The sequence below is a fragment of the Rhinopithecus roxellana genome, chromosome 17, assembly GCF_007565055.1.
Source record: "Rhinopithecus roxellana isolate Shanxi Qingling chromosome 17, ASM756505v1, whole genome shotgun sequence".
Taxonomy (NCBI): domain Eukaryota; kingdom Metazoa; phylum Chordata; class Mammalia; order Primates; family Cercopithecidae; genus Rhinopithecus; species Rhinopithecus roxellana.
In genome coordinates, this window is record NC_044565.1 from 25933131 (window position 1) to 25958528 (window position 25398).

The following is a 25398-nucleotide window of genomic DNA, read 5'->3' on the forward strand; positions in this document are numbered from 1 at the left end:
TCTTACTCTGCAACTTATTAATTGGGCAAGTTACTTCTCTGTGCAGTATCCTTATCTATCTATCTACCTATCTATATAAATTAATCAAACCTACCTCGAAGCGGCCACAAGGCTTAAATGAGAAAATACATGTGAAGTCTCTTAAATTAAAACAAAAAAACAAAAAAGCAAACAAACAAACAAAAAAAAAACCCCTCTACCTATCTTGCCTCTGAAAAAGAAATAGGAATCTTTTTTTTTTTCTTTTTGAGACAGGGTCTCACTGTCACCCAGGCTGGGGTGCAGTGGCACAATATCGGCTCACTGCAACTTCTGCCTCCTGGGTTCAAGCGATTCTCATGCCTCAACCTCCCGAGTAGCTAGGATTACAGCCGTGCGCCACCACACCCGGCTCTGTTTTTGTATTTTTAGTAGAGACGTGGTTTCACCATGTTGGCCAGGCTAGTCTCGAACTCCTGACCTCAAATGATCCACCCACCCCGGCTTCCCAAAGTGCTGTGATTACAGGTGTGAGCCACCACACCTATGGAAACATCTGAAACCCAGCAATATTTCTATACATAATAATTAATGCACCTAATATCACTGTATAACAAATTTTGCATTTACATACATTTCAAGTATTATGTTTCTGTAATGGACACAATTAGTGCTCCACTTAAATCCTCTGTTTCATCTCTTATTCCAGCTACCATCAGCAACCAGTTTTGAACAGGCCTGGAAGCATCACATAACGTAACCGGACATCAGGTTACTTGGATACTTGTATAGTTGGATACTTACAGTATACTTCTTGCTGCCTGCCCTAGGACTTTTCTAATACCAGAATGTGGAACCCCACAAGAAATACTTAGCACTCCTGGAGCACAATCTGGAAGTAAAACAATCCTTGAAAAGCAGCTGACAGAAATGTTTCTTTGCTTTGTTCCTTCCATAGTCAGTTCCAAAAGTCCTCAGAGAGTCCCATGGATTAAGGAACCAGACTGCCCTAGCATTGTACCGTTGTACTAACTCTCCCACCTTCTCTTTTCATTCCTCCTAACTCTTACTTCTGTTCCACGAGATCATACTACTGAATAAACCAGACACATATCAACTCCCCAGGCTAAGAGAAACCAAAGCTAAAATAACATCCCATCAACAATATAGTAAAGTAGAATTGTGATCCCTTGTTTAGTGTCTGAAGTCCAAAGGATAATCATGAAAATAAATGTCAAAATCAAGATAGGAAGAATCCAAAGTTGCCACTTCAAGTCTCACCAAAAAAATTAACTGTAAAGAAGCTGTAGTTTCAAACCAGGGTTTTTTCACACTTATCAGGACTGGCTCTGGACTCCCATCTTTCTTTGGCAACCCACTCCGGTATCAGATTAAAACAAACAAAATGACAACAAAACAAAATAAAAGTGATTTAAAATGAAGGAAAAAGACCATCAAGATAATCTCAAAAAAATTATTTATATGTTATTGTCCATAGGAATGTATTTATGTGAACATGTGCATGTGTGCTTCATGTGATATTTTAAAACAAAGAAATAGACAAACAGTTTTCTACACCTTCATCATGACCCAAAGGATTTCCATCGATATGGTTATTATACTTAGGACCTTTTTTATTTAAATTGAAGAAGGTGGTCACTATATCACCTTTAAAGTTCTAATAGTTGGCCGGGCGCGGTGGCTCAAGCCTGTAATCCCAGCACTTTGGGAGGCCGAGACGGGCGGATCACGAGGTCAGGAGATCGAGACCATCCTGGCTAACATGGTGAAACCCCGTCTCTACCAAAAAATACAAAAAAAAAAGCAGAAGGGGTACTGGTGACGAGTTCCGCGTTCGCACCCTGAGTCCACTCGCCAGCCCGCCGCCCTCTGCCGCCGCACCCTGCACACCCGCCCCTCTCCTGTGCCAGGAACTTGCTACCACCAGCACCATGCCCTACCAATATCCAGCGCTGACCCCGGAGCAGAAGAAGGAGCTGTCTGACATCGCTCACCGCATCGTGGCACCCGGCAAGGGCATCCTGGCTGCAGATGAGTCCACTGGGAGCATTGCCAAGAGGCTGCAGTCCATTGGCACCGAGAACACCGAGGAGAACCGGCGCTTCTACCGCCAGCTGCTGCTGACAGCTGACGACCGAGTGAACCCCTGCATTGGGGGTGTCATCCTCTTCCACGAGACACTCTACCAGAAGGCGGATGATGGTCGTCCCTTCCCCCAAGTTATAAAATCCAAGGGCGGTGTTGTGGGCATCAAGGTAGACAAGGGCGTGGTTCCCCTGGCAGGGACAAATGGCGAGACTACCACCCAAGGGTTGGATGGGCTGTCTGAGCGCTGTGCCCAGTACAAGAAGGATGGAGCTGACTTCGCCAAGTGGCGTTGTGTGCTGAAGATTGGGGAACACACCCCCTCAGCCCTCGCCATCATGGAAAATGCCAATGTCCTGGCCCGTTATGCCAGCATCTGCCAGCAGAATGGCATTGTGCCCATCGTGGAGCCTGAGATCCTCCCTGATGGGGACCATGACTTGAAGCGCTGCCAGTATGTGACCGAGAAGGTGCTGGCTGCTGTCTACAAGGCTCTGAGCGACCACCACATCTACCTGGAAGGCACCTTGCTGAAGCCCAATATGGTCACCCCAGGGCACGCTTGCACCCAGAAGTTTTCTCATGAGGAGATTGCCATGGCGACCGTCACAGCGCTGCGCCGCACAGTCCCCCCGGCTGTCACTGGGATCACCTTCCTGTCTGGAGGCCAGAGTGAGGAGGAGGCATCCATCAACCTCAATGCCATTAACAAGTGCCCCCTGCTGAAGCCCTGGGCCCTGACCTTCTCTTATGGCCGAGCCCTGCAGGCCTCTGCCCTGAAGGCCTGGGGTGGGAAGAAGGAGAACCTGAAGGCTGCACAGGAGGAGTACGTCAAGCGAGCCCTGGCCAACAGCCTTGCCTGTCAAGGAAAGTACACCCCGAGCGGTCATGCCGGGGCTGCTGCCAGCGAGTCCCTCTTCATCTCTAACCACGCCTATTAAGCAGAGGTGTTCCCAGGCTGCCCCCAACACTCCAGGCCCCGCCCCCTCCCACTCTTGAAGAGGGGGCCTCCTCCTCGGGGCTCCAGACTGGCTTGCCCGCGCTCTTGCCTCCCTCGTGACAGTGGTGTATGGTGTCGTCTGTGAATGCTAAGTCCATCACCCTTTCCAGCACACTGCCAAATAAACAGCTATTTAAGGGGGAAAAAAAAAATTAGCCGGGCGAGGTGGTGGGCGCCTGTAGTCCCAGCTACTCGGGAGGCTGAGGCAGGAGAATGGCGTGAACCCGGGAGGCGGAGCTTGCAGTGAGCTGAGATCCGGCCACAGCACTCCAGCCTGGGCGGCAGAGCGAGACTCCGTCTCAAAATAAATAAATAAATAAATAAATAAATAAATAAATAAATAAATAAATAAATAAAGTTCTAATAGTTACCCCAGGCCCAGGCAGATCTCCAAGTTCCTGAAGCACTCATCTCCCGGACAAGGAGTATGGGCTGCCTCCACCTCCCGCACCCCGCCCCTGCTGGCCAGTGCGGAGAACTTGGGACCAAGATTTCCCAGCTCCACACCTAGGCATATCTCTGGGCACTTGGTGGTCCCCCTCACTGGATTCTCCTTCAGCACTAGTGCTTTTGCCTGCCACTGGCAGACCTGTAGGTGGGCCTGCTGGGTCTGACCCCTTTCATCTTACCCATCACTCCCCCAAGCCCCAGGGCAAAGCTGGAAGCTGAGACCAGGGTGTACTCCACAGATCAGACCATTGCCTGAGGCAACAGAGAGCTTCTCCCAATAAACAAGGATCAGATATATACCCAACCACACTGGGCACAATCAGCACTGACCCATATGCACCACCTACTGGCTTGCAAGTCCAATCACAGACTCATAAAATCTGCAGACAGAAGTTCATATATATATATATATGCAAAAAATAAAATTTTAAAATTTCTATCCACATGAAAATGATTACGGGCCAGGAGCAGTGGCTTATGCCTGTAATCCCAGCACTTTGGGAGGCCAAGGTGGGCTGATTGCTTGAGCTCAGGAGTTCAAGACCAGCCTGGGCAACATGGTGAAACTCCATCTCTAACCAAAAAAAAAAAAAGCTGGGCACCTGTGGCTGTGATCCCAGCTATTCTGGAGGCTGGGGTGGAAGGATCACTTAATTTCAGGAGGCAGAGGTTGTAGTAAGCTGAGATCATACCATCATACTCCAGCCTGGGTTATAAAGTGAGACCTTGTCTCCAAAATAGAAAAGAACTACAGAATTTTTTTTTTTTTTAAGATGGAGTTTCGCTCTTGTTGCCCAGGCTGGAGTGCAATGGCATGATCTTGGCTCACTGCAACCTCCATTTCCCGGGTTCAAGCAAAGAATTACAGAAATTTGAAGTGCCAATGTCTCCAGCTGAGAAGGAAGCAGTATAAATATTCTGGTACCACGAAAAACCTGAATGTATTGACACCACCATTGGATCACACAAGGTCTCCAGTAATGGCTCCTAACCAAAATGTAAATTTAAAATTTAGGGTTGGGGAGTGATGGGTAAGATGGGAGGCGTCAGACCTAGCAGGCCCACCTACAGGTCCTGCAATTGGCCAGGCTGATCTCTTCTTTAACAAATAAAGAAATCAAAATGGATTGCAAAGAAGCTCAATGACATCTAAGAAAAAGTTGAAAATCAACACAAATAAACTTCTAAATTAATCAAGGAAATGAAGAGAAAGATAAATACATTAAAAGAAATTAATTAGAGCTTCTGGAATTGACAAACTCACTTAGGGAATTTCAAAATACAACAGAAAGTTTTAGCAACAGGCTGGACAAAGTGGAAGAAAGAATTTCAGACCTTAAAGACCAGTCTTTGAACTAACCCAATCAGACAAAAATAAAGAAAAAATAATTTTTAAAAATGAACAAAGTCTTCAAGAACTATGAGATTATGTAAAACAATCAAACCTATGAATTACTGGCATTCCTAAGAGTGAAGAAGAAAAAGTCAACAACCTGGAAAACGTATTTCAGGGAATAATTAAAGGTAACCTCCCTAATCTCACTGGAGAGGTAAACATACAGATATAAAAAATCCAAAGAACACCTGCAAGATACTACACAACATGAATATCATCAAGGCATATATTCAACACACTATCCAATGTCAACTCTAAAGGAAAAATCTTATGGTAGCTAGAGAAAAAGGTCATATAACATACAAAAGGATACCCATGAGGCTAACAGTGAACTTCTCAGTAGAAATCTTACAAGACAGGAGAGATTAGGAAAATATTTTCAGTATTGTTACAGAAAAGAAATTCAAACCAAGAATTTGATATCCAGCCAATTAAACTTCATAAGCAAAGGAGAAATAAAATCTTGTCCAAACAAGCAAGCATAAGGGAATTTGCTACGACTAGGCCCACCTTAAAAGAGATCCTTAAGGGAGTTCTCTCTCTCTCTCTTTTTTTTTTTTTAATGGAATCTTACTCTGTCACCCAGGCTGGAGTACAGTGGCGCAATCTCAGATCACTGCAATCTCCACCTCCTGGGTTCAAGCTATTCTCATGCCTCAGCCTCCTGAGTAGCTGGGACTACAGGCGCACGCTACCATACCCGGCTAATTTTTTGTGTTTTTAATAGAGATGGGGTTTCACCATGTTGTCCAGGCTGGTCTCAAACTCCTGATCTCAAGTGACCTGCCTCCCTTGGCCTCCCTTGGCCTCCCAAAGTGCTGGGATTACAGGCATGAGCCACCCTCACCAGGCCCCTTAAGAGAGTTCTAAACATGGAAACAAAAGAACAATACCTGCTACTACAAAAGCATACTTAAGTACATAGCCCACAAGACCCTATAAAGCAATAACAATAGAAACTACAAAGCAACCAGCTAACAATTTCAATATTAACCGTGAATATAAAGTCTAAATTCCCTACTTAAAAGGCACTGATATGCAAGTTGTGTTGAAAGAAAGAAAGAAAGAAAGAAAGAAAGAAAGAAAGAAGAAAGAAAGAAAGGAAGGAAGGAAGGAAGGAAGGAAGGAAGGAAGGAAGGAAGGAAGGAAGGAAGGAAGGAAGGAAGGAAGGAAGGAAGGAAGGAAGGAAGGAAGGAAGGAAGGAAGGAAGGAAGGAAGGAAGGAAAGGAAGGAAGGAAGGAAGGAAGGAAGGAAGGAAGGAAGGAAGGAAGGAAGGAAGGAAGGAAGGAAGGAAGGAAGGAAGAGAAAACAAGGCCCTTCCATCCTGTCTTTAAGAGACCCATCTCACATGTAATGACACCCATAGGCTCAAGGGATTTGGGCCTACTAATAGGCACAAATAGAAAACAAAACAAAACAAAAGCACAGGTTACCATTCTTACATCTGATAAATCATACTTTAAGCCAACAACTATAAAAAAGGACAAAGTAGGGCATTATATAATAATGAAAAGTTCAATTCAGCAAGAAGATTTAACTATCCTAAATATATATGCACCCAACATTGGAGAACACAGATTCATAAAACAAGTTCTTCTTGACCTAAGAAAAGACTCAGACAACCACACAAAAATAGTGGAGGACTTCAGTACCCCGCTGGTAACAGACAGATCACAAAGGCAGAAAACTAACAGACATTCTGGACCTAAATTCAACAGTGGACCAATTGGACCTAACAGACATCTACAGAACACTTCACCCATCAACCACAAATATACATTCTTCTCATATATAGAAGGAAAGGAAAGTCTCAGTAAACCAAAAAAAAAACCTGAAATCATACACTTTCAGAGCAAAGTGGAATAAAAACAGAAATCAATACCAAGATCTCCCAAAACCACACAATTACATAGAAATTAAACAACTTGTTCCTGAATAACATTTGAGTAAACAACAAACTGAGACAGAAATCAAAATATTCTTTGAAATAAATGAAAACAGAGACACAACATACCAAAATCTCTGGGATGCAACAAAAGCAGTGTTAAGAGGAAAGTTTATAGCCCTAAACATCTACCTAAAAAAGTTAGAAAGAACTCAAACTAATGATCTAATATCATACCTAGAGAAATGAGAAAAACAAGAACAAACCGACTCCAAAACTACCAGAAGAAAAAAACCATCAGAGACGAATTGAACAATATTGAGATGCAAAAAAATGCATACAAAATATCAATGAAATTAAAAGTGGGTTGTTCTAAAGAAAAAACTAGATTGATAGATTATGAGCTAGATTAACAAATAAAAAAGAGAGAAGGCCGGGCGCGGTGGCTCAAGCCTGTAATCCCAGCACTTTGGGAGGCCGAGACGGGCGGATCACGAGGTCAGGAGATCGAGACCATCCTGGCTAATACGGTGAAACCCCGTCTCTACTAAAAAAATACAAAAAACTAGCCGGGCGCGGTGGCGGGCGCCTGTAGTCCCAGCTACTCGGGAGGCTGAGGCAGGAGAATGGCGGGAACCCGGGAGGCGGAGCTTGCAGTGAGCTGAGATCCGGCCACTGCACTCCAGACTCCAGCCTGGGCGACAGAGCGAGACTCCGTCTCAAAAAAAAAAAAAAAAAAAAAAAAAAAAAAAAAAAAGAGAGAAAATCCAATTTGGGGGAGGCCAAGGCAGGCGGATCACCTGAGGTCAGGAGTTTGAGACCAGCCTGGCCAACATGGTGAAACCCCATCTCTACTAAAAATACAAAATTTGACAGGCGTGGTGGCACACACCTGTAGTTCTAGCTTCTAGGGAGGCTGTGGCAGGAGAATCACTTGAAGCCAGGAGGCAGAGGTTGCAGTGATCCAAGATCATGCCATTGCACTCCAGCCTGGGCAACTGAGTGCAAAAAAAAAAAAAAAGAAATTACAAAGGTGATATTACAAGAGATACCATAGAAATATAAAAGATCCTCGGGGCCTAGTATGAATACCACTATGCACACAAAGTGGAAAATCTAGAGGAAATGAATAAATTCCTGGGTAACACAACCTCTAAAGTTTAAATCAGGAAGATAGCAAAACCCTGCTAGACCAATATCGAGTTTCAAAATTGTATCAGTAATGAAAAAAACCCTACCAACCTAAGAAAAGCCCTGGACTACATGTATTCATACCCAAATTCTATAAGATGTGCAAAAAACAACCGTTAGTACCAATTCAACTGACATATAGACCAAACAACACAATAGAGAACCCAGACATAAAGCCACACACCTACGACCATCTGATCTTCAACAAAGTCAGCAAAAATAAGCAATGGGAAAAGGAGTTCCTAATTCAATAAATGGTGCTGGGATAACTGGGTAGGTATATACCAAAGAATGAAACTGGACCCCTATCTTTCACATATACAAAAATTAACTATGATGGATTAAAGATTTCAATGGAAAGCCTCAAACTATTAAAACGCTAGAAGAAAACCTAGGAAATGTCATTCTAGACATTAGCCTTGGGAAATACTTTATGTTTAAGTCTACAAAAGCAATTGCAACAATAACAAAAATTGATAAATAGGGCCTAATTAAACTAAAGAGCTTCTACACAGCAAAAGAAACTATCAACAGAGAAAACAGACAACCTACATAGAGAATGGGAGAAAATATTTGCAAACTATGCATCTGATATCCAGAATCTATAAGTAACTTGAACAATTCAACAAGCAAAAAGGAATAACCCCATTAAAAAGTCAGCAAAAGACATGAACAGGCACTTCTCAAAAGAAGACATACAAGAAACTTAGCTGGGTGCAGTGGCTGACGCCTGTAATCCCAACACTTTTTGGGAGGCTGAGGCGGGCGGATCATGAGGTCAAGAGATCAAGACCATCCTGGCCAACATGGTAAAACCCCATCTCTACAAAAAGTACAAAAATTGACAGCTTGTGCTTACTTGCTCTGAAAAGTAGACTTCTTGACTATAGGGGGGCGGAGCAAGATGGCCGAATACAAACAGCTCCAGGCTCCAACTCCCAGCGCGAGCGACACAGAAGACCAGTGATTTCTGCATTTTCAACTGAGGTACTGGGGTCATCTTACTAGGGAGTGCCGGACAATCGGTGCTGGTCAGCTGCTGCGGCCCGACCAGAGAGAGCTGAAGCAGGGCGAGGCACCGCCTCACCTGGGAAGCACAAGGGGGAAGGGAATCCCTTTTCCTAGCCAGGGGAACAGAGACACACAACACCTGGAAAATCGGGTAACTCCCACCCCAATACTGCACATTAAGCAAACGGGCACACCAGGAGATTATATCCCACACCTGGCTGGGAGGGTCCCACGCCCACGGAGCCTCCCTCGTTGCTAACACAGCAGTCTGCGATCTAACCACAAGGCAGCAGCAAGGCTGGGGGAGAAGCGCCCACCATTGCTGAGGCTTAAGTAGGTAAACAAAGCCGCTGGGAAGCTCGAACTTGGTGGCGCTCACAGCAGCTCAAGGAAACCTGCCTGTCTCTGTAGACTCCACCTCTGGGGACAGGGCACAGCTAAACAACAACAACAAAAAAAGCAGCAGGAACCTCTGCAGACGCAAACGACTCTGTCTGACAGCTCTGAAGAGAGCAGTGGATCTCCCAACACGGAGGTTGAGATCTGAGAAGGGACAGACTGCCTGCTCAAGTGGGTTCCGGACCCCTGAGTAGCCTAACTGGGAGACATCCCCCATTAGGGGCAGTCTGACACCCCACACCTCACAGGGTGGAGTACACCCCTGAGAGGAAGCTTCCAAAGTAAGAATCAGACAGGTACACTCGCTGTTCAGCAATATTCTATCTTCTGCAACCTCTGCTGCTGATATCCAGGCAAACAGGGTCTGGAGTGGACCTCAAGCAATCTCCAACAGACTTACAGCTGAGGGTCCTGACGATTAGAAGGAAAACTATCAAACAGGTGGGACACCTATACCAATACTCCATCAGTACGTCACCATCATCGAAGACCAGAGGCAGATAAAACCACAAAGATGGGGAAAAAGCAGGGCAGAAAAGCTGGAAATTCAAAAAATAAGAGCGCATCTCCCCCTGCAAAGGAGCGCAGCCCATCGCCAGCAATGGATCAAAGCTGGTCAGAGAATGACTTTGACGAAATGAGAGAAGAAGGCTTCAGTCCATCAAACTTCTCAGAGCTAAAGGAGGAATTACGTACCCAGCGCAAAGAAACTAAAAATCTTGAAAAAAGAGTGGAAGAATTGACAGCTAGACTAATTAATGCAGAGAAGGTCATAAACGAACTGACAGAGATGAAAACCATGACACGAGAAATACATGACAAATCCACAAGCTTCAGTAACCGACTCGATCAACTGGAAGAAAGAGTATCAGAGATTGAGGATCAAATGAATGAAATGAAGCGAGAAGAGAAACCAAAAGAAAAAAGAAGAAAAAGAAATGAACAAAGCCTGCAAGAAGTATGGGATTATGTAAAAAGACCAAATCTACGTCTGATTGGGGTGCCTGAAAATGAGGGGGAAAATGGAACCAAGTTGGAAAACACTCTTCAGGATATCATCCAGGAGAACTTCCCCAACCTAGTAGGGCAGGTAAACATTCAAATTCAGGAAATACAGAGAACGCCACAAAGATACTCCTCGAGAAGAGCAACTCCAAGACACATAATTGCCAGATTCACCAAAGTTGAAATGAAGGAAAAAATCTTAAGGGCAGCCAGAGAGAAAGGTCGGGTTACCCACAAAGGAAAGCCCATCAGACTAACAGCAGATCTCTCGGCAGAAACTCTACAAGCCAGAAGAGAGTGGGGGGCAATATTCAACATCTTAAAGAAAAGAATTTTCAACCCAGAATTTCATATCCAGCCAAACTAAGTTTCATAAGTGAAGGAGAAATAAAATCCTTTACAGATAAGCAAATGCTTAGAGATTTTGTCACCACCAGGCCTGCCTTACAAGAGACCCTGAAGGAAGCCCTAAACATGGAAAGGAACAACCGGTACCAGCCATTGCAAAAACATGCCAAAATGTAAAGACCATCGAGGCTAGGAAGAAACTGCATCAACTAACGAGCAAAATAACCAGTTAATATCATAATGGCAGGATCAAGTTCACACATAACAATATTAACCTTAAATGTAAATGGACTAAATGCTCCAATTAAAAGACACAGACTGGCAAACTGGATGAAGAGTCAAGACCCATCAGTCTGCTGTATTCAGGAGACCCATCTCACATGCAGAGACATACATATAGGCTCAAAATAAAGGGATGGAGGAAGATCTACCAAGCAAATGGAGAACAAAAAAAAGCAGGGGTTGCAATCCTAGTCTCTGATAAAACAGACTTTAAACCATCAAAGATCAAAAGAGACAAAGAAGGCCATTACATAATGGTAAAGGGATCAATTCAACAGGAAGAGCTAACTATCCTAAATATATATGCACCCAATACAGGAGCACCCAGATTCATAAAGCAAGTCCTTAGAGACTTACAAAGAGACTTAGACTCCCATACAATAATAATGGGAGACTTCAACACTCCACTGTCAACATTAGACAGATCAACGAGACAGAAAGTTAACAAGGATATCCAGGAATTGAACTCATCTCTGCACCAAGCAGACCTAATAGACATCTATAGAACTCTCCACCCCAAATCAACAGAATATACATTCCTCTCAGCACCACATCGCACTTATTCCAAAATTGACCACATAATTGGAAGTAAAGCACTCCTCAGCAAATGTAAAAGAACAGAAATTATAACAAACTGTCTCTCAGACCACAGTGCAATCAAACTAGAACTCAGGACTAAGAAACTCAATCAAAACCGCTCAACTACATGGAAACTGAACAACCTGCTCCTGAATGACTACTGGGTACATAACGAAATGAAGGCAGAGATAAAGATGTTCTTTGAAAACAATGAGAACAAAGATACAACATACCAGAATCTCTGGGACACATTTAAAGCAGTGTGTAGAGGGAAATTTATACCACTAAATGCCCACAAGAGAAAGCAGGAAAGATCTAAAATTGACACTCTAACATCACAATTAAAAGAACTAGAGAGGCAAGAGCAAACACATTCAAAAGCTAGCAGAAGGCAAGAAATAACTAAGATCAGAGCAGAACTGAAGGAGATAGAGACACAAAAAACCCTCCAAAAAATCAATGAATCCAGGAGTTGGGTTTTTGAAAAGATTAACAAAATTGACAGACCGCTAGCAAGACTAATAAAGAAGAAAAGAGAGAGGAATCAAATAGATGCAATAAAAAATGATAAAGGGGATATCACCACCGACCCCACAGAAATACAAACTACCATCAGAGAATACTATAAACACCTGTACACAAATCAACTAGAAAATCTAGAAGAAATGGATAATTTCCTAGACACTTACACTCTTCCAAGACTAAACCAGGAAGAAGTTGAATCCCTGAATAGACCAATGGCAGGCTCTGAAATTGAGGCAATAATTAATAGTCTACCCACCAAAAAAAGTCCAGGACCAGACGGATTCACAGCTGAATTCTACCAGAGGTACAAGGAGGAGCTGGTACCATTCCTTCTGAAACTATTTCAATCAATAGAAAAAGGGGGAATCCTCCCTAACTCATTTTATGAGGCCAACATCATCCTGATACCAAAGCCTGGCAGAGACACAACAAAAAAAGAGAATTTTAGACCAATATCCCTGATGAACATCGATGCAAAAATCCTCAGTAAAATACTGGCAAACCGGATTCAGCAGCACATCAAAAAGCTTATCCACCATGATCAAGTGGGCTTCATCCCGGGGATGCAAGGCTGGTTCAACATACGCAAATCAATAAACGTAATCCAGCATATAAACAGAACCAAAGTCAAGAACCACATGATTATCTCAATAGATGCAGAAAAGGCTTTTGACAAAATTCAACAGCCCTTCATGCTAAAAACGCTCAATAAATTCGGTATTGATGGAACGTACCTCAAAATAATAAGAGCTATTTATGACAAACCCATAGCTAATATCATACTGAATGGGCAAAAGCTGGAAAAATTCCCTTTGAAAACTGGCACAAGACAGGGATGCCCTCTCTCACCACTCCTATTCAACATAGTGTTGGAAGTTCTGGCTAGGGCAATCAGGCAAGAGAAAGAAATCAAGGGTATTCACTTAGGAAAAGAAGAAGTCAAATTGTCCCTGTTTGCAGATGACATGATTGTATATTTAGAAAACCCCATTGTCTCAGCCCAAAATCTCCTTAAGCTGATAAGCAACTTCAGCAAAGTCTCAGGATACAAAATTAATATGCAAAAATCACAAGCATTCTTATACACCAGTAACAGACAAACAGAGCACCAAATCATGAATGAACTTCCATTCACAATTGCTTCAAAGAGAACAAAATACCTAGGAATCCAACTTACAAGGGACGTAAAGGACCTCTTCAAGGAGAACTACAAACCACTGCTCAGTGAAATAAAAGAGGACACAAACAAATGGAAGAACATACCATGCTCATGGATAGGAAGAATCAATATCATGAAAATGGCCATACTGCCCAAGGTTATTTATAGATTCAATGCCATCCCCATCAAGCTACTAATGAGTTTCTTCACAGAATTGGAAAAAACTGCTTTAAAGTTCATATGGAACCAAAAAAGAGCCCGCATTGCCAAGACAATCCTGAGTCAAAAGGACAAAGCTGGAGGCGTCACGCTACCTGACTTCAAACTATACTACAAGGCTACAGTAACCAAAACAGCATGGTACTGGTACCAAAACAGAGCTATAGACCAGTGGAACAGAACAGAGTCCTCAGAAATAATACCGCACATCTACAGCCATCTGATCTTGGACAAACCTGAGAGAAACAAGAAATGGGGAAAGGATTCCCTATTTAATAAATGGTGCTGGGAAAATTGGCTAGCCATAAGTAGAAAGCTGAAACTGGATCCTTTCCTTACTCCTTATACGAAAATTAATTCAAGATGGATTAGAGACTTAAATGTTAGACTTAATACCATAAAAACCCTAGAAGAAAACCTAGGTTGTACCATTCAGGACATAGGCATGGGCAAGGACTTCATGTCTAAAACACCAAAAGCAACGGCAGCAAAAGCCAAAATTGACAAATGGGATCTCATTAAACTAAAGAGCTTCTGCACAGCAAAAGAAACTACCATCAGAGTGAACAGGCAACCTACAGAATGGGAGAAAATTTTTGCAATCTACTCATCTGACAAAGGGCTATTATCCAGAATCTACAAAGAACTCGAACAAATATACAAGAAAAAAACAAACAACCCCATCAAAAAGTGGGCAAAGGATATGAACAGACATTTCTCAAAAGAAGACATTCATACAGCCAACAGACACATGAAAAAATGCTCATCATCACTTGCCATCAGAGAAACGCAAATCAAAACCACAATGAGATACCATCTCACACCAGTTAGAATGGCAATCATTAAAAAGTCAGGAAACAACAGGTGTTGGAGAGGATGTGGAGAAATAGGAACACTTTTACACTGTTGGTGGGAATGTAAACTAGTTCAACCATTGTGGAAAACAGTATGGCGATTCCTCAAGGATCTAGAACTAGATGTACCATATGACCCAGCCATCCCACTACTGGGTATATACCCAAAGGATTATAAATCATGCTGCTTAAAGACACATGTACACGTATGTTTACTGCGGCACTATTCACAATAGCAAAGACTTGGAATCAACCCAAATGTCCATCTGTGACAGACTGGATTAAGAAAATGTGGCACATATACACCATGGAATATTATGCGGCCATAAAAAAGGATGAGTTTGCGTCCTTTGTAGGGACATGGATGAAGCTGGAAACCATCATTCTTAGCAAACTATCACAAGAACAGAAAACCAAACACCGCATGTTCTCACTCATAGGTGGGAACTGAACAGTGAGATCACTTGGACTCAGGAAGGGGAACATCGCACACTGGGGCCTATCATGGGGAGGGGGGAGGGGGAAGGGATTGCATTGGGAGTTATACCTGATATAAATGATGAATTGATGGGTGCTGACGAGTTGATGGGTGCAGCACGCCAACATGGCACAAGTATACATATGTAACAAACCTGCACGTTATGCACATGTACCCTAGAACTTAAAGTATAATATAAATAAATAAATAAATAAATAAATAAATAAATAAATAAATATAAAAGTACAAAAATTAACTGGGCGTGGTGGCGCATGCCTGTAATCACAGTTACTTGGGAGGCTCAGGCAGGAGAATCACTGGAACCTGGGAGGCGGAGGTTGCAGTGAGCTGAGATTGCACCACTGCACTCCAGCTTGGCGACAGAGCCAGACTCTGTCTCAAGACATACATCAACAAACAAAAATATGAAAAAATGCTCACCATCACTAATCATCAGAAATGCAAATCAAAACCACAATGAGGTACCATCTCACACCAGTCAGAATGGCTACTATTAAAAAGTCAAAAAAACAACAGATGCTGGTGAGGCTGCAGAGAAAAGGGAATGCTTATACATTGTGGGTGGGAACGTAAATTAGTTCAGCTACTGTGGAAAGCAGTTTGGAGACTTCTCAAATAACTTAAAACAGAACTACCATTTGACCCAGCAATCCCATTATTGGGTATATATCCAAAAGAAAACAAATCATTCTATCAAAAATACATATGAACTCACATGTTCATTGCAGCACTATTCACAATAGCAAAGATGTGGAATCAACCTAGGTGCCCATCAATGGTGGACTGGATAAAAAAAATGTGGTACATATACATCATGGAATACTATGTAGTCATAAAAAGTAATGAAATAATGTCCTTTGCAGCAGCATGGATGCAGCTAGAGACCTCTATCCTAAGCAAACTAATGCAGGAACAGAAAATCAAATACTGCATGTTCTCACTTATAAGTCAGAACTAAGCATTGTGTAATCATGGACGTAAAGATGGCACTGGGGACTGACTAATAAAGTGGGGAGAGAAAGGAAAGAAAAGTGTTGAAAAACTAACTGTTGGATACTATGCTCACTATCTGAGTGACAGGATCATTCACATCCCAAACCTTAGCATCACACAATATACCCATGTAACATGTGGCCACCTGAAACTAAAATAAAATCAGAAATTATTTTTTAAAGTGACGATGATAATAGTATGTTAGGGCCACCCTATCTTTAACAAAAAATACATATATAAAAGAATTGAGTTGGTTTTGTTGATAAAAAATAAGCAAATAAATAAAATTATAATCACTGGGCGTCAAAGAGAATCATCAACAGAGTAAAAAGGCAGCCTAGAAAGTGGGAGAAAATATTCACTAATCATGTATCTGATAAGGGATTAATACCCATATTATATGAAGAATTCCTTAAATGCAACAACAACAACAACAAACAACTAACCCGATCTTTTTAATGGGCAAAAGAGTTGAATAGACATTTCTTGAAAGAATACATACAAATGTCCAACAAAAATATGAACAGATGTCAACATCACCAGTCATTAGAGAATGCAAGTTAAAACCACAAGGAGATATCCTCATACCCATTAGGACAGTCACTATTAAAAACAAATAAAATGACAAGTGTTAGCAAGGATGTGGATAAATTGGAAATCTTGTGCATTGTTGGTGGAAATGTGTAGTTTTCCACTACAGAAAACAGTATGGAGGTTACTCGAAAATATTTAAAATAAAATGAAAGCATTATCCAGAAGTCCCATTTCTGGGTAAATATCCAAAGACTTTAAAACACTAAATCAAAGAAATACCTACAAGCACGTGTCTGCTGCAGCATTATTAACAATAACCAAGAGGTGAAAGCAACCCAAACATTCATCAAAGTATGTATGGATAAAGAAAATGTGGCATATACATACAATGAACTATTATGTGGTCTTAAGAAAATTCCGTCACATTTTACAGCATGTATGAATCTTAAGGACATTACACTAAGTAAGCTAGTCATAAAAATTTTTAAAAACCTGTATGAAACCACTCATATGGGGTATCTCAAGTAGTCAAACTAATAGAAATAGAAAGTAGAATGGTGGTTGCTAGGGGCTGGGAGCAAGGGAATATGAGGCATTAATGTTCAATAGATACACAGTTTCAGTTTTGCAATATTAAAAAGTTCTAGAGATTGGCTATACAACATTGTGAATATACTTAACACTACTGAACTGCACAATTACAGCTTGACCACACTGGAAAAAAATTAATAATTTTAATTTTTTAAAATTATAATTGATATCCTTAGCCCTTTGAAAATTGAAAGGTTTGACTCCAGATTATAGTTAAATATTTATTTCATTGGTGGATAAGGAGGTATTTGTACTATTAGAACTCAGTGTAATAAGATGGACACATATTGGATATTACAATTTGTGTGAAGCAATAATGAAATTTTTACAGAATTCTCTAGTGAATTTGAGTAATTCCCAGCTCTTTTTAAATATTACCTTTTTCCTTTACATAGACATATACACATTCACACCAACATGGATTAATTGTACTTACTTGATAGATTTCTTCATAGGAAAGTAAATAATCAAAAGAATTACTATGAAAAAACAAGGCAGTGAGGCCAAGAAGAAAAAAACGCCAGAAAAGAGTCGTGATATCTAACTTGTTCTAAATGCGACTATTTGTATAATCTTGCGTCATTTTACTCACTTAAAAAATAAAAAATTTGAGCCCTTAAAATAGATTTAGTCCTAAATTCTATATATTTATTATTTTGACACTTGAAACAATACAAATTCAGTGCAAAAAAGTAGAATATAACATTTATCTTACTTCAAAAATGAAAAAAGAGACAAATTTTTTAAAACCACAATACTTTCTGATAAGACAGTTGACACACTTAGTAACTCTTTAATAACTGATATGCATATTTGAGTTGAAATAACTAGTTCAAAGCAAAAAATTAATATATTTTATTTCCTTCTACCATCTTCAACAAAGTATTACAAATTGCTCTGAATTTCTGAAATGTTACCAAAATGCAAAACATTCAGTTGTATGTATTGAGTATTCAAAACACTTAAATTAAGCACACATTCCAGAAAAAAAAAAAAAAAAAGTACTTTTTGTTAAAAGAGTAATGTTTCAAACTTTGGCAATGAACAGGATATGCAGGTCTATCTAGTAATTTATTTGGCTGCAAGTGATCCGCTGTGATGTAGTGTGTACCTGAAAATTAGTTTTCCCCTAGCAAAACTAAGGGGAATCTAAAAGGTTGTTGAGAGCCAGGACACTGGGTTACTAGAATTATCTCCCCATGTCTACTTACTCTCTTTTTTCTAATCATGTGTTTGCACCAAAAAAAATGATACAACAGATCTGATATAACTTAGTTGACACGGCACTGAATGGGAAAAAAAAATGATATGTTAGAAAGCCACATTTGGATTTAAACATTCTGTTTTAAATAAAGGCTTCTGTAAGAAGTCCAGTGAAAAGAAGAAATTCAAAGACCACATCAAAGTGAAGGGTAGTACTCCAAGCTGCCCTCCAAAGAGGGGATAATGACGAAGGAAGCCAATTTTTCCCAGAGGAAACATGTACCTTTAGTGTGGTTTACTAGAAAAGCCAGGACATAACATCTAACCTGTAAATTACCTTGGCAATGGGGCATAATCTTAGGATTTCAGTAATGTTGTGGATAGAAGTCATTGGCTACGTAGGTTGCTAATGAGATGAAGGATGGGTGATTCAAACGCATATAAGACAACTTATCATAGACAAAAACTCCATATAAAGAAAACTTTGATTATGATCCATTCATATTATACCAGTAGTATAAGCTACTGATAAGAAAGCAAATCTAGAAAACCAATATGAATAACATTGCACTTTATAAACATAAGTAGAAAAGTTATAAAAATGAAAATTAGTGTCCACACTCCAAGAGTATTTTAAGAAAAGCTATCGAGACCCAATCAATACATAATAGAAATATTAACAAGAAAATAATATAAGTTACTATGCTACGCTTGATTCACATTCCCCAGAAATTCAACATATAACAACAAAAAATGGCAAAAAATTAAGGATCTAAAGCCTAGCTTTGTCCACATTGAGGGTTTTTATTGAAGATTCAAAAGTTCAAAATTAAAATCATTCACTTCACTTTATGTACAACTGCCTAGCACTGTAACTAGCACAGAACAGATATTTTTTAAATGAGTTTCTTTCTTCCTTCCATAATCTAATGTTTCTTTATCAACAACTTCTGCTAACATAGAAGGTATATTTTTATGGACCACACTAGGCAGGTATGATCAGTATCATTACAGGGAGATAGATCATATCTCTACTGCCTCTTCCTTTAAGAAGTGTCATAGGAAAATGGATAGCATAATTGCCATTTAGTCAACCTATGAAAGACCAAACAAAAGAACCATAATCTAGCTTATAACAATGAATTAAAAAGCTGATTCCAATTTCTTACAAAAACTGAGTTTTGATGAACCATAGTAGAGAGCTAGGAAGTGTGTGAGAATAGAGAGAACATCTCTATTGCCTGTTCCATAAAAAAGTGCCATAGAAAAAAGAATAGCAGAAATTGCAATGTACCCAATCTATGAAAGACCAAACATTATAAATTAAGATCCAGTTTATGAAAATAAATTAAAAGACTAGTACAAATGTGTCACAAAAATTGAGGAGTAGGCTATCAGAGTTAAGCAAAATGAAGTTATTAAAACATCTAATTTGGACCACCTGTCTACATCTGTGATTTTTAAATGTCTTATCTTTATCCACCAATGAAGCTAGTGATGTTTGTTTAAAAAGAAATGCAAACTAAATTGTTGTTTTGTGATTGTCACTAGAGCTGATTATTACAGAACTGAAAGACAGCTACTGTTACCTCAGGTTCAGACTAGTTACTGCTCATTTTGTCCGATATTTTATGAGTCCTTTTAAGGGACTAAGACACACAATATTAAGAAACCATTTATAATAATCTTTTCAATGGCATCATATTCCTAAGAAACAATATTACCAAAAGCAGCCTTTCTATAAGAAGAAAAAGAGAACAAAGTTAATAAAAAATGACAGCAAAAATGGCTCAAGGCCAGAGACCCATTTGAAACTTCTAAAATCTTCCTAAAATCAGATGGACATGTGTTCTCTTATCGCTAGGTGTAAAACTATACACTCACACAAACTTCTGTTTCCAGTTTTAACTTAAAAGCCAGGTGTTTCTCAAGATATTAAAGGTTCCTACACATCCTCCTAATGAAATTTAGCTTTGTTTTCACAGCAGGTATTTAGTGCAGTAAAAATAATCAAGTGTACAGTCATTAATGTGTAAATCAGAGGGTCCGTAAATAATTTTGAATTTAGAAATATCATGATGTAGCAAATAAAAAGGGAAAATTAAAGGAGGAAATAGAAATGTCTGCTAACAGGGAATCAGATCAGGAAAAAGAATTAGAAATTTATACAACATAAATATGAAGAAATATTGCTCAATTAATTTTTTAAAAACCATGTATTGAAAGAATAGTTACATGAAATGTTCTTAATATTATGTTGTTTAAAAAATATATATTTATATATACAATATTATCAAAATTTTATAAAACAAATGTGAATATAAATAATTGTAAAGAATATCCACTTCTGGCAATGGTGAACTAGATAATTTAGATAAGAAAAAGAACAACAAAGTATAAAAGCCAACTGCTTAAAGGCATCAGAGAGCTAAAAAGATGGCGAAAACCTTTTGGGCCAGTATCCAGGAAAGGGAAGTGCCATGGGGAAGAGAGTCCAATATTTGTAGCCATTCTTCCTTTGAGGGCATTTCCAATATAGGAAGGGTGACAGAGTGACTAAGTGGCACTTTTGACAATGCCAAAGGATTAGAAAACAAATACAGAAGTCAAGTTCCAACAGTTAGGAATGGCCTAGATATATCCCTTACTTTGGGTTGGAATCCTGAACACTTGAACTCTATGACAAGGGTACACCAGGATTAGACTGACTGATTAGACTGACTGTCCCTTGCAGGAACCCACACTAAGCATGAAATTGGATTAAGGTAATTACAAAGTACTAGTGTCCCCCAGGATCCTGGAATAATACTGTCCACTGGTGTCTGATCAAAGCAAATGTGAATCATCTCCAAAAAAAGACACCATTATCCCAGATTTTCAATGGTTTCTACAAACAATTTTGACATGACAGTGCTGTAAGGCTGTGATATAATAAGAAATATATATTTGGTCTTCATCCCCACTGCCCAGCACAGAGTTTCGAAAACCTTGTAACTTCCTAAGTGGCAAAACTGATGCGAGCATCTTTAATTATAATATTTGAGTTTTGTCCCTGGTTTCTAGCACACAGCACCTGAACACCCTTGGAATTTCTGAGTGTAAGAGGAGTATCCTTTTTATTCACAAGCTCCTTTCAACCATACCTGAGTTTGTGCTAATAAAATGACTCTTGGCAGATGGGGGCTGGTTACTAGAGGAATCAACCACAGGATTAAAGGGTTCAAATTCTCAGCCCCACCCCTTGACATCAAAGAAGAAAAGAAGGGGTGGAAATTAGTTCAATCACCAGTGGCCAATGATTTAATCAATCATGTATACACAATGGAACCTCCATAAAAACCCTAAACAACAGGGTTGGAGAGCTTCCAAGATGGTGAACACATCAAGATACTGAAAGGGTAGCATGCTTGAAGAGGCCATGGAATCTCCATGCCCTTCCTCCATACCCTGTCCTATGCGTATCTTCCATTTGGCTATTCTTAAGTTGTACCCTTTCTAATAAACTGTGTTTATTAGTAAGTAAAGTATTTCTTTGAGTTCTGTAAACCATTACATCAAATAATAAAACCTGAAGAGAGAGTCATCAGAACCCCCAATTTGTAGCCAAGCTAAACGGAAGTATGAGTAAACAGGGGACTTACTCCTTGGGATTGTTATCAGCAGTGGGGGCAGAATTGTAGGACTGAGTCCTTAACCTTTGGGGTCTGCTATAACTTGTTAGATAGTAACACAATTGAGTTAAATTGGAGGACATTCAGTTGATGTTCAGAGAGAATTAGAGAATTGCTTTTTGTAGAAAACCATTTGCTGTCAGAACTGTTACCAGAATAGAAAAACAATTCCCTTCAAATGCCAGGGATGCAATCAAAAGTAACCAAGCACAAAAGGAGTAAGACAAGATGAGCAAAAACGAATAGGGGTCTTAAAAAAAAAAAAAAAAAAGCAGAGGAAGGAGATATAACAGAGCCCTCAAATTTCTAATTATTAGATACAGACTTTAAGGAATCAAAGGCAAAACATCACTACAAACCCAACATTCAATGGATAAGAATAGAATATTACAAACAACTTTATGCCTATATATTCAACAACTTAGTTGAAACAAATTCCTGGTAGGATGTAAACTACTAAGGCTAACTCAAAAAGAAAATGATAACCTGAATAACCTTGTATATATTAAAGAAATGGAACATGTAGATAAAAACCTTCCAACAAGTAAAACACAGGGACTATTGGTTCCCTAGTAAATTCTATAAAACATTCTGGTTGTTGTTATTGTTGTTGTTGCTGTTGTTAAGACAGGCTCTTACTGCATTGTCCAGGCTGGAGTGCAGTGGCATGAACACAACTCACTGCAGCCTTGACCTCCTGGTCTCAACTGCCCAAACTCAGTCTCCCAAATAGTTGGGACCACAGGGGCACGATACCATGCCTGGCTAATTTTTTAAAATTTTTTGTAGAGACAGGGTGTTACTATGTTGCCCGGGTTGCTCTTGAACTCTTAGACTCAAGCAATCTTCCCACCCTGGCTTCCCAAACTGTTGAGATTACAGGCGTGAGCCACCACAACCACTCTGTATTAAACATTTAAGGAAGAAATACACATCAATGCCACACAACAACTTCAGAAAATGGAGGAGAACAGGACATATCCAAACTCATTTTACAAGGCCAACACTACCCGAATACTAAAGACTAGAGTCAACCTAGCAAACAAAAAGGCAAATGAGCACAGTGCTTTACAATGACCTATCTAAATTTAAGTAGGGAAATGCCTGAACACCCAGGAGATGATGAATGCTGCCCAGCCACCTCCATACTTTGAGTAAGATGTACCTCCAAAGAAAGACAATTATATGTGCTTGGAGAAAGTGTTTTGATACAAACAACCCATCTTGTTTCTGCTGTCTTCCTATTACTGCCAACTTATTCATGACCCTGATCATAACAAGAGCTAAATGACCACTATAATGTATTTTCTATGAGAAAAAAGATTTCCATTTGTTTGGTTGACTAACATACCTAAATATTTGCAACAAAACCTGGCATTTAGAAAACAGTAACAAATGGTTAAAATAAATGGATTTCTACACAAAAATTTAAAACCAAAGTTTTCCAGCTTTCTAGCTCATTTTCAAGAGGATGATTCAAATAGTATACAATTAAAGAAAGAAAGATACCAAAGAAAATCTATGCACAATATAGTCTTTAGAAAATACAGATCTAGAAATTAACATTCCCATTCAAAGACAATTAATAAGCATGGAGAGGCCAGACGCAGTGACTCACGCCTATAATCCTAGCACTTTGGGAGGTAGAGGTGGGTAGATCACTTGAGGTCAGGAGTTCAAGACCAACCTGACCAACATGGTGAAACCTCGTATCTACTAAAAATACAAAAATATTAGCCAGGCACGGTGGCGCATGCTTGCAATCCCAGCGACTTGGGAGGCTGAGGCAGGAGAATCACTTGAACTCAGGAGGCAGAGATTGCAGTGAGCCGAGATGGTGCCACTGCACTCCAGCCTGAGGAACAGAGCAAGATTCTGTCTCGTGTATATATATATATATATATATATACACACACACACACACACACACACACACACATATATATATATAACAAAGACAATTAATAAGCATGGAGGAAAAAATGACCAAAAAGAAAAGACATATAAAGATAAGCTAATAATATAATTTTAAAAATAAAAATAATTAAAAGAAAAAAATTTTGAAAAAATAATCTTGTATAGTAAAAGGAAAAGAAACATTTCTATAATATCAAGAAGTTAAGAAAATACGAATACTACAGAAAAGTTATCAAAGAAGAGACACAACATGCTTTTATAAAGTAATATGTCAGAAGAATATTCTTTTTTAAAGAGTGATAACAGTTAATGGAAGAAATAGAAAAAACTTAAAAGCAATACAGAACTGAAAACCCCTTAGAAGCCAGAAGCAATACCAAATTAGGGTCATAAAGGAGAGAAGTGACACAAATTTTTTTAAAGACATGGATACACAATAAGGAAACAGACAAAAATATGAAAGAAATTAGAGAAATGATAAATACGGAAGACTGACAATGGAATGCCGACATACTGTAATTATTTTCAGATTAAGAGAAAAGAACAAGTAGAATATAAAAATACTGAAGACTAAAAAAATGTTTCAAGTTCTCAATTTGCACAAATAAGACTACCATGTTCCAAAAGAAATAATCAATACCAAAATATAGCCTAGAAAGATTCCTGAACTTGAAGTCTAAAGATCTTATCACCAAGTCAAAAGGAGCATACCACACCACAAGTGGGAAAAAAAAAAAAAAAAGAAAAGGAAGGCCTCTGGCTTCTCCTCAATAATAATAGATGTCAAAAGACAAGAGGTCTGGTGAGACAGCCCAGGAAGAATGAGTTCTAAAAATAGTATAAAAAGCCAAGGTGGAACAGACTTCTGGTTTAGCTCCAAAGTGTGAAAAGCTTAGAAGCTGTGACTCCCATATTCACAACAAGAAAAAAGATGAAAAACTAGAAAACAAACCAACTCTTCTCAGATCCATCAGAGAACTGAGGTCTCCAGACAAGCTGCTACCCAGAAAGTTAGAGAGACAGGTGAATACAGAGAAAGCACAACTATCATGAGCAGAAACCCCTGGTGCCTACCTAGTAACAGGTAGGAAAACTTAAATGATACAAAATTACTGAACAGTGCTAAAAGTTAAAACTCTTTAAGAGGCCCAGTCTTAGAGGGGCTCATGAGTTTTACTTTTAGGAGCTTTCCAAGGTTCTCATGGAGAATCCCCTCCCGCTTCCAGCAAAGAAAGGAGAAAAGTAACCATTCTGAAATATGCTCCCTCTAGTCTTCCTTTCTTATAGGAAGAAAAACATAAAGGAAGAGAAGGAGGAGGAGGAGGAGGAGGAGGAGGAGGAGGAGGAGGAGGAGGAGGAGGAGGAGGAGGAAAGGAGAAGCAGAAGGAGAAGCAGAAGGAGAAGGAGAAGGAGAAGAGTCAAGAAACTCTGAAGGTCTCCCTCTAGTCTTCCCTTCTTATATAAAGGAAGAAAAACATAAAGGAAGAGGAGAAGAAGAAGGAGGAGGAGGAGGAGGTGGGGAGAAGGAGAAGGAGAAGGAGAAGGAGAAGGAGAAGAAGGGTCAAGAAACTCTGAAGGTCACAGTCCAGGAAAGTTGGTTCA

The 25398-nt window shown here is 39.8% G+C and overlaps 1 protein-coding gene across 1 annotated transcript in view; it reads right to left on the reverse strand.

The window, feature by feature from the left end:
• EXOC6B (exocyst complex component 6B) overlaps positions 1-25398 on the reverse strand; it is a 694448-nt gene that overhangs the window by 441505 nt on the left and 227545 nt on the right. Inside the window, exons 6-8 of the mRNA XM_030920515.1 lie at positions 3015-3199; positions 2420-2869; positions 1794-2332 (exon numbers count right to left, since the gene is read on the reverse strand). Of these exons, the coding sequence (XP_030776375.1) occupies positions 1794-2332; positions 2420-2869; positions 3015-3199 (1174 nt within the window). The remainder of the gene's footprint in view (positions 1-1793; positions 2333-2419; positions 2870-3014; positions 3200-25398) is intronic.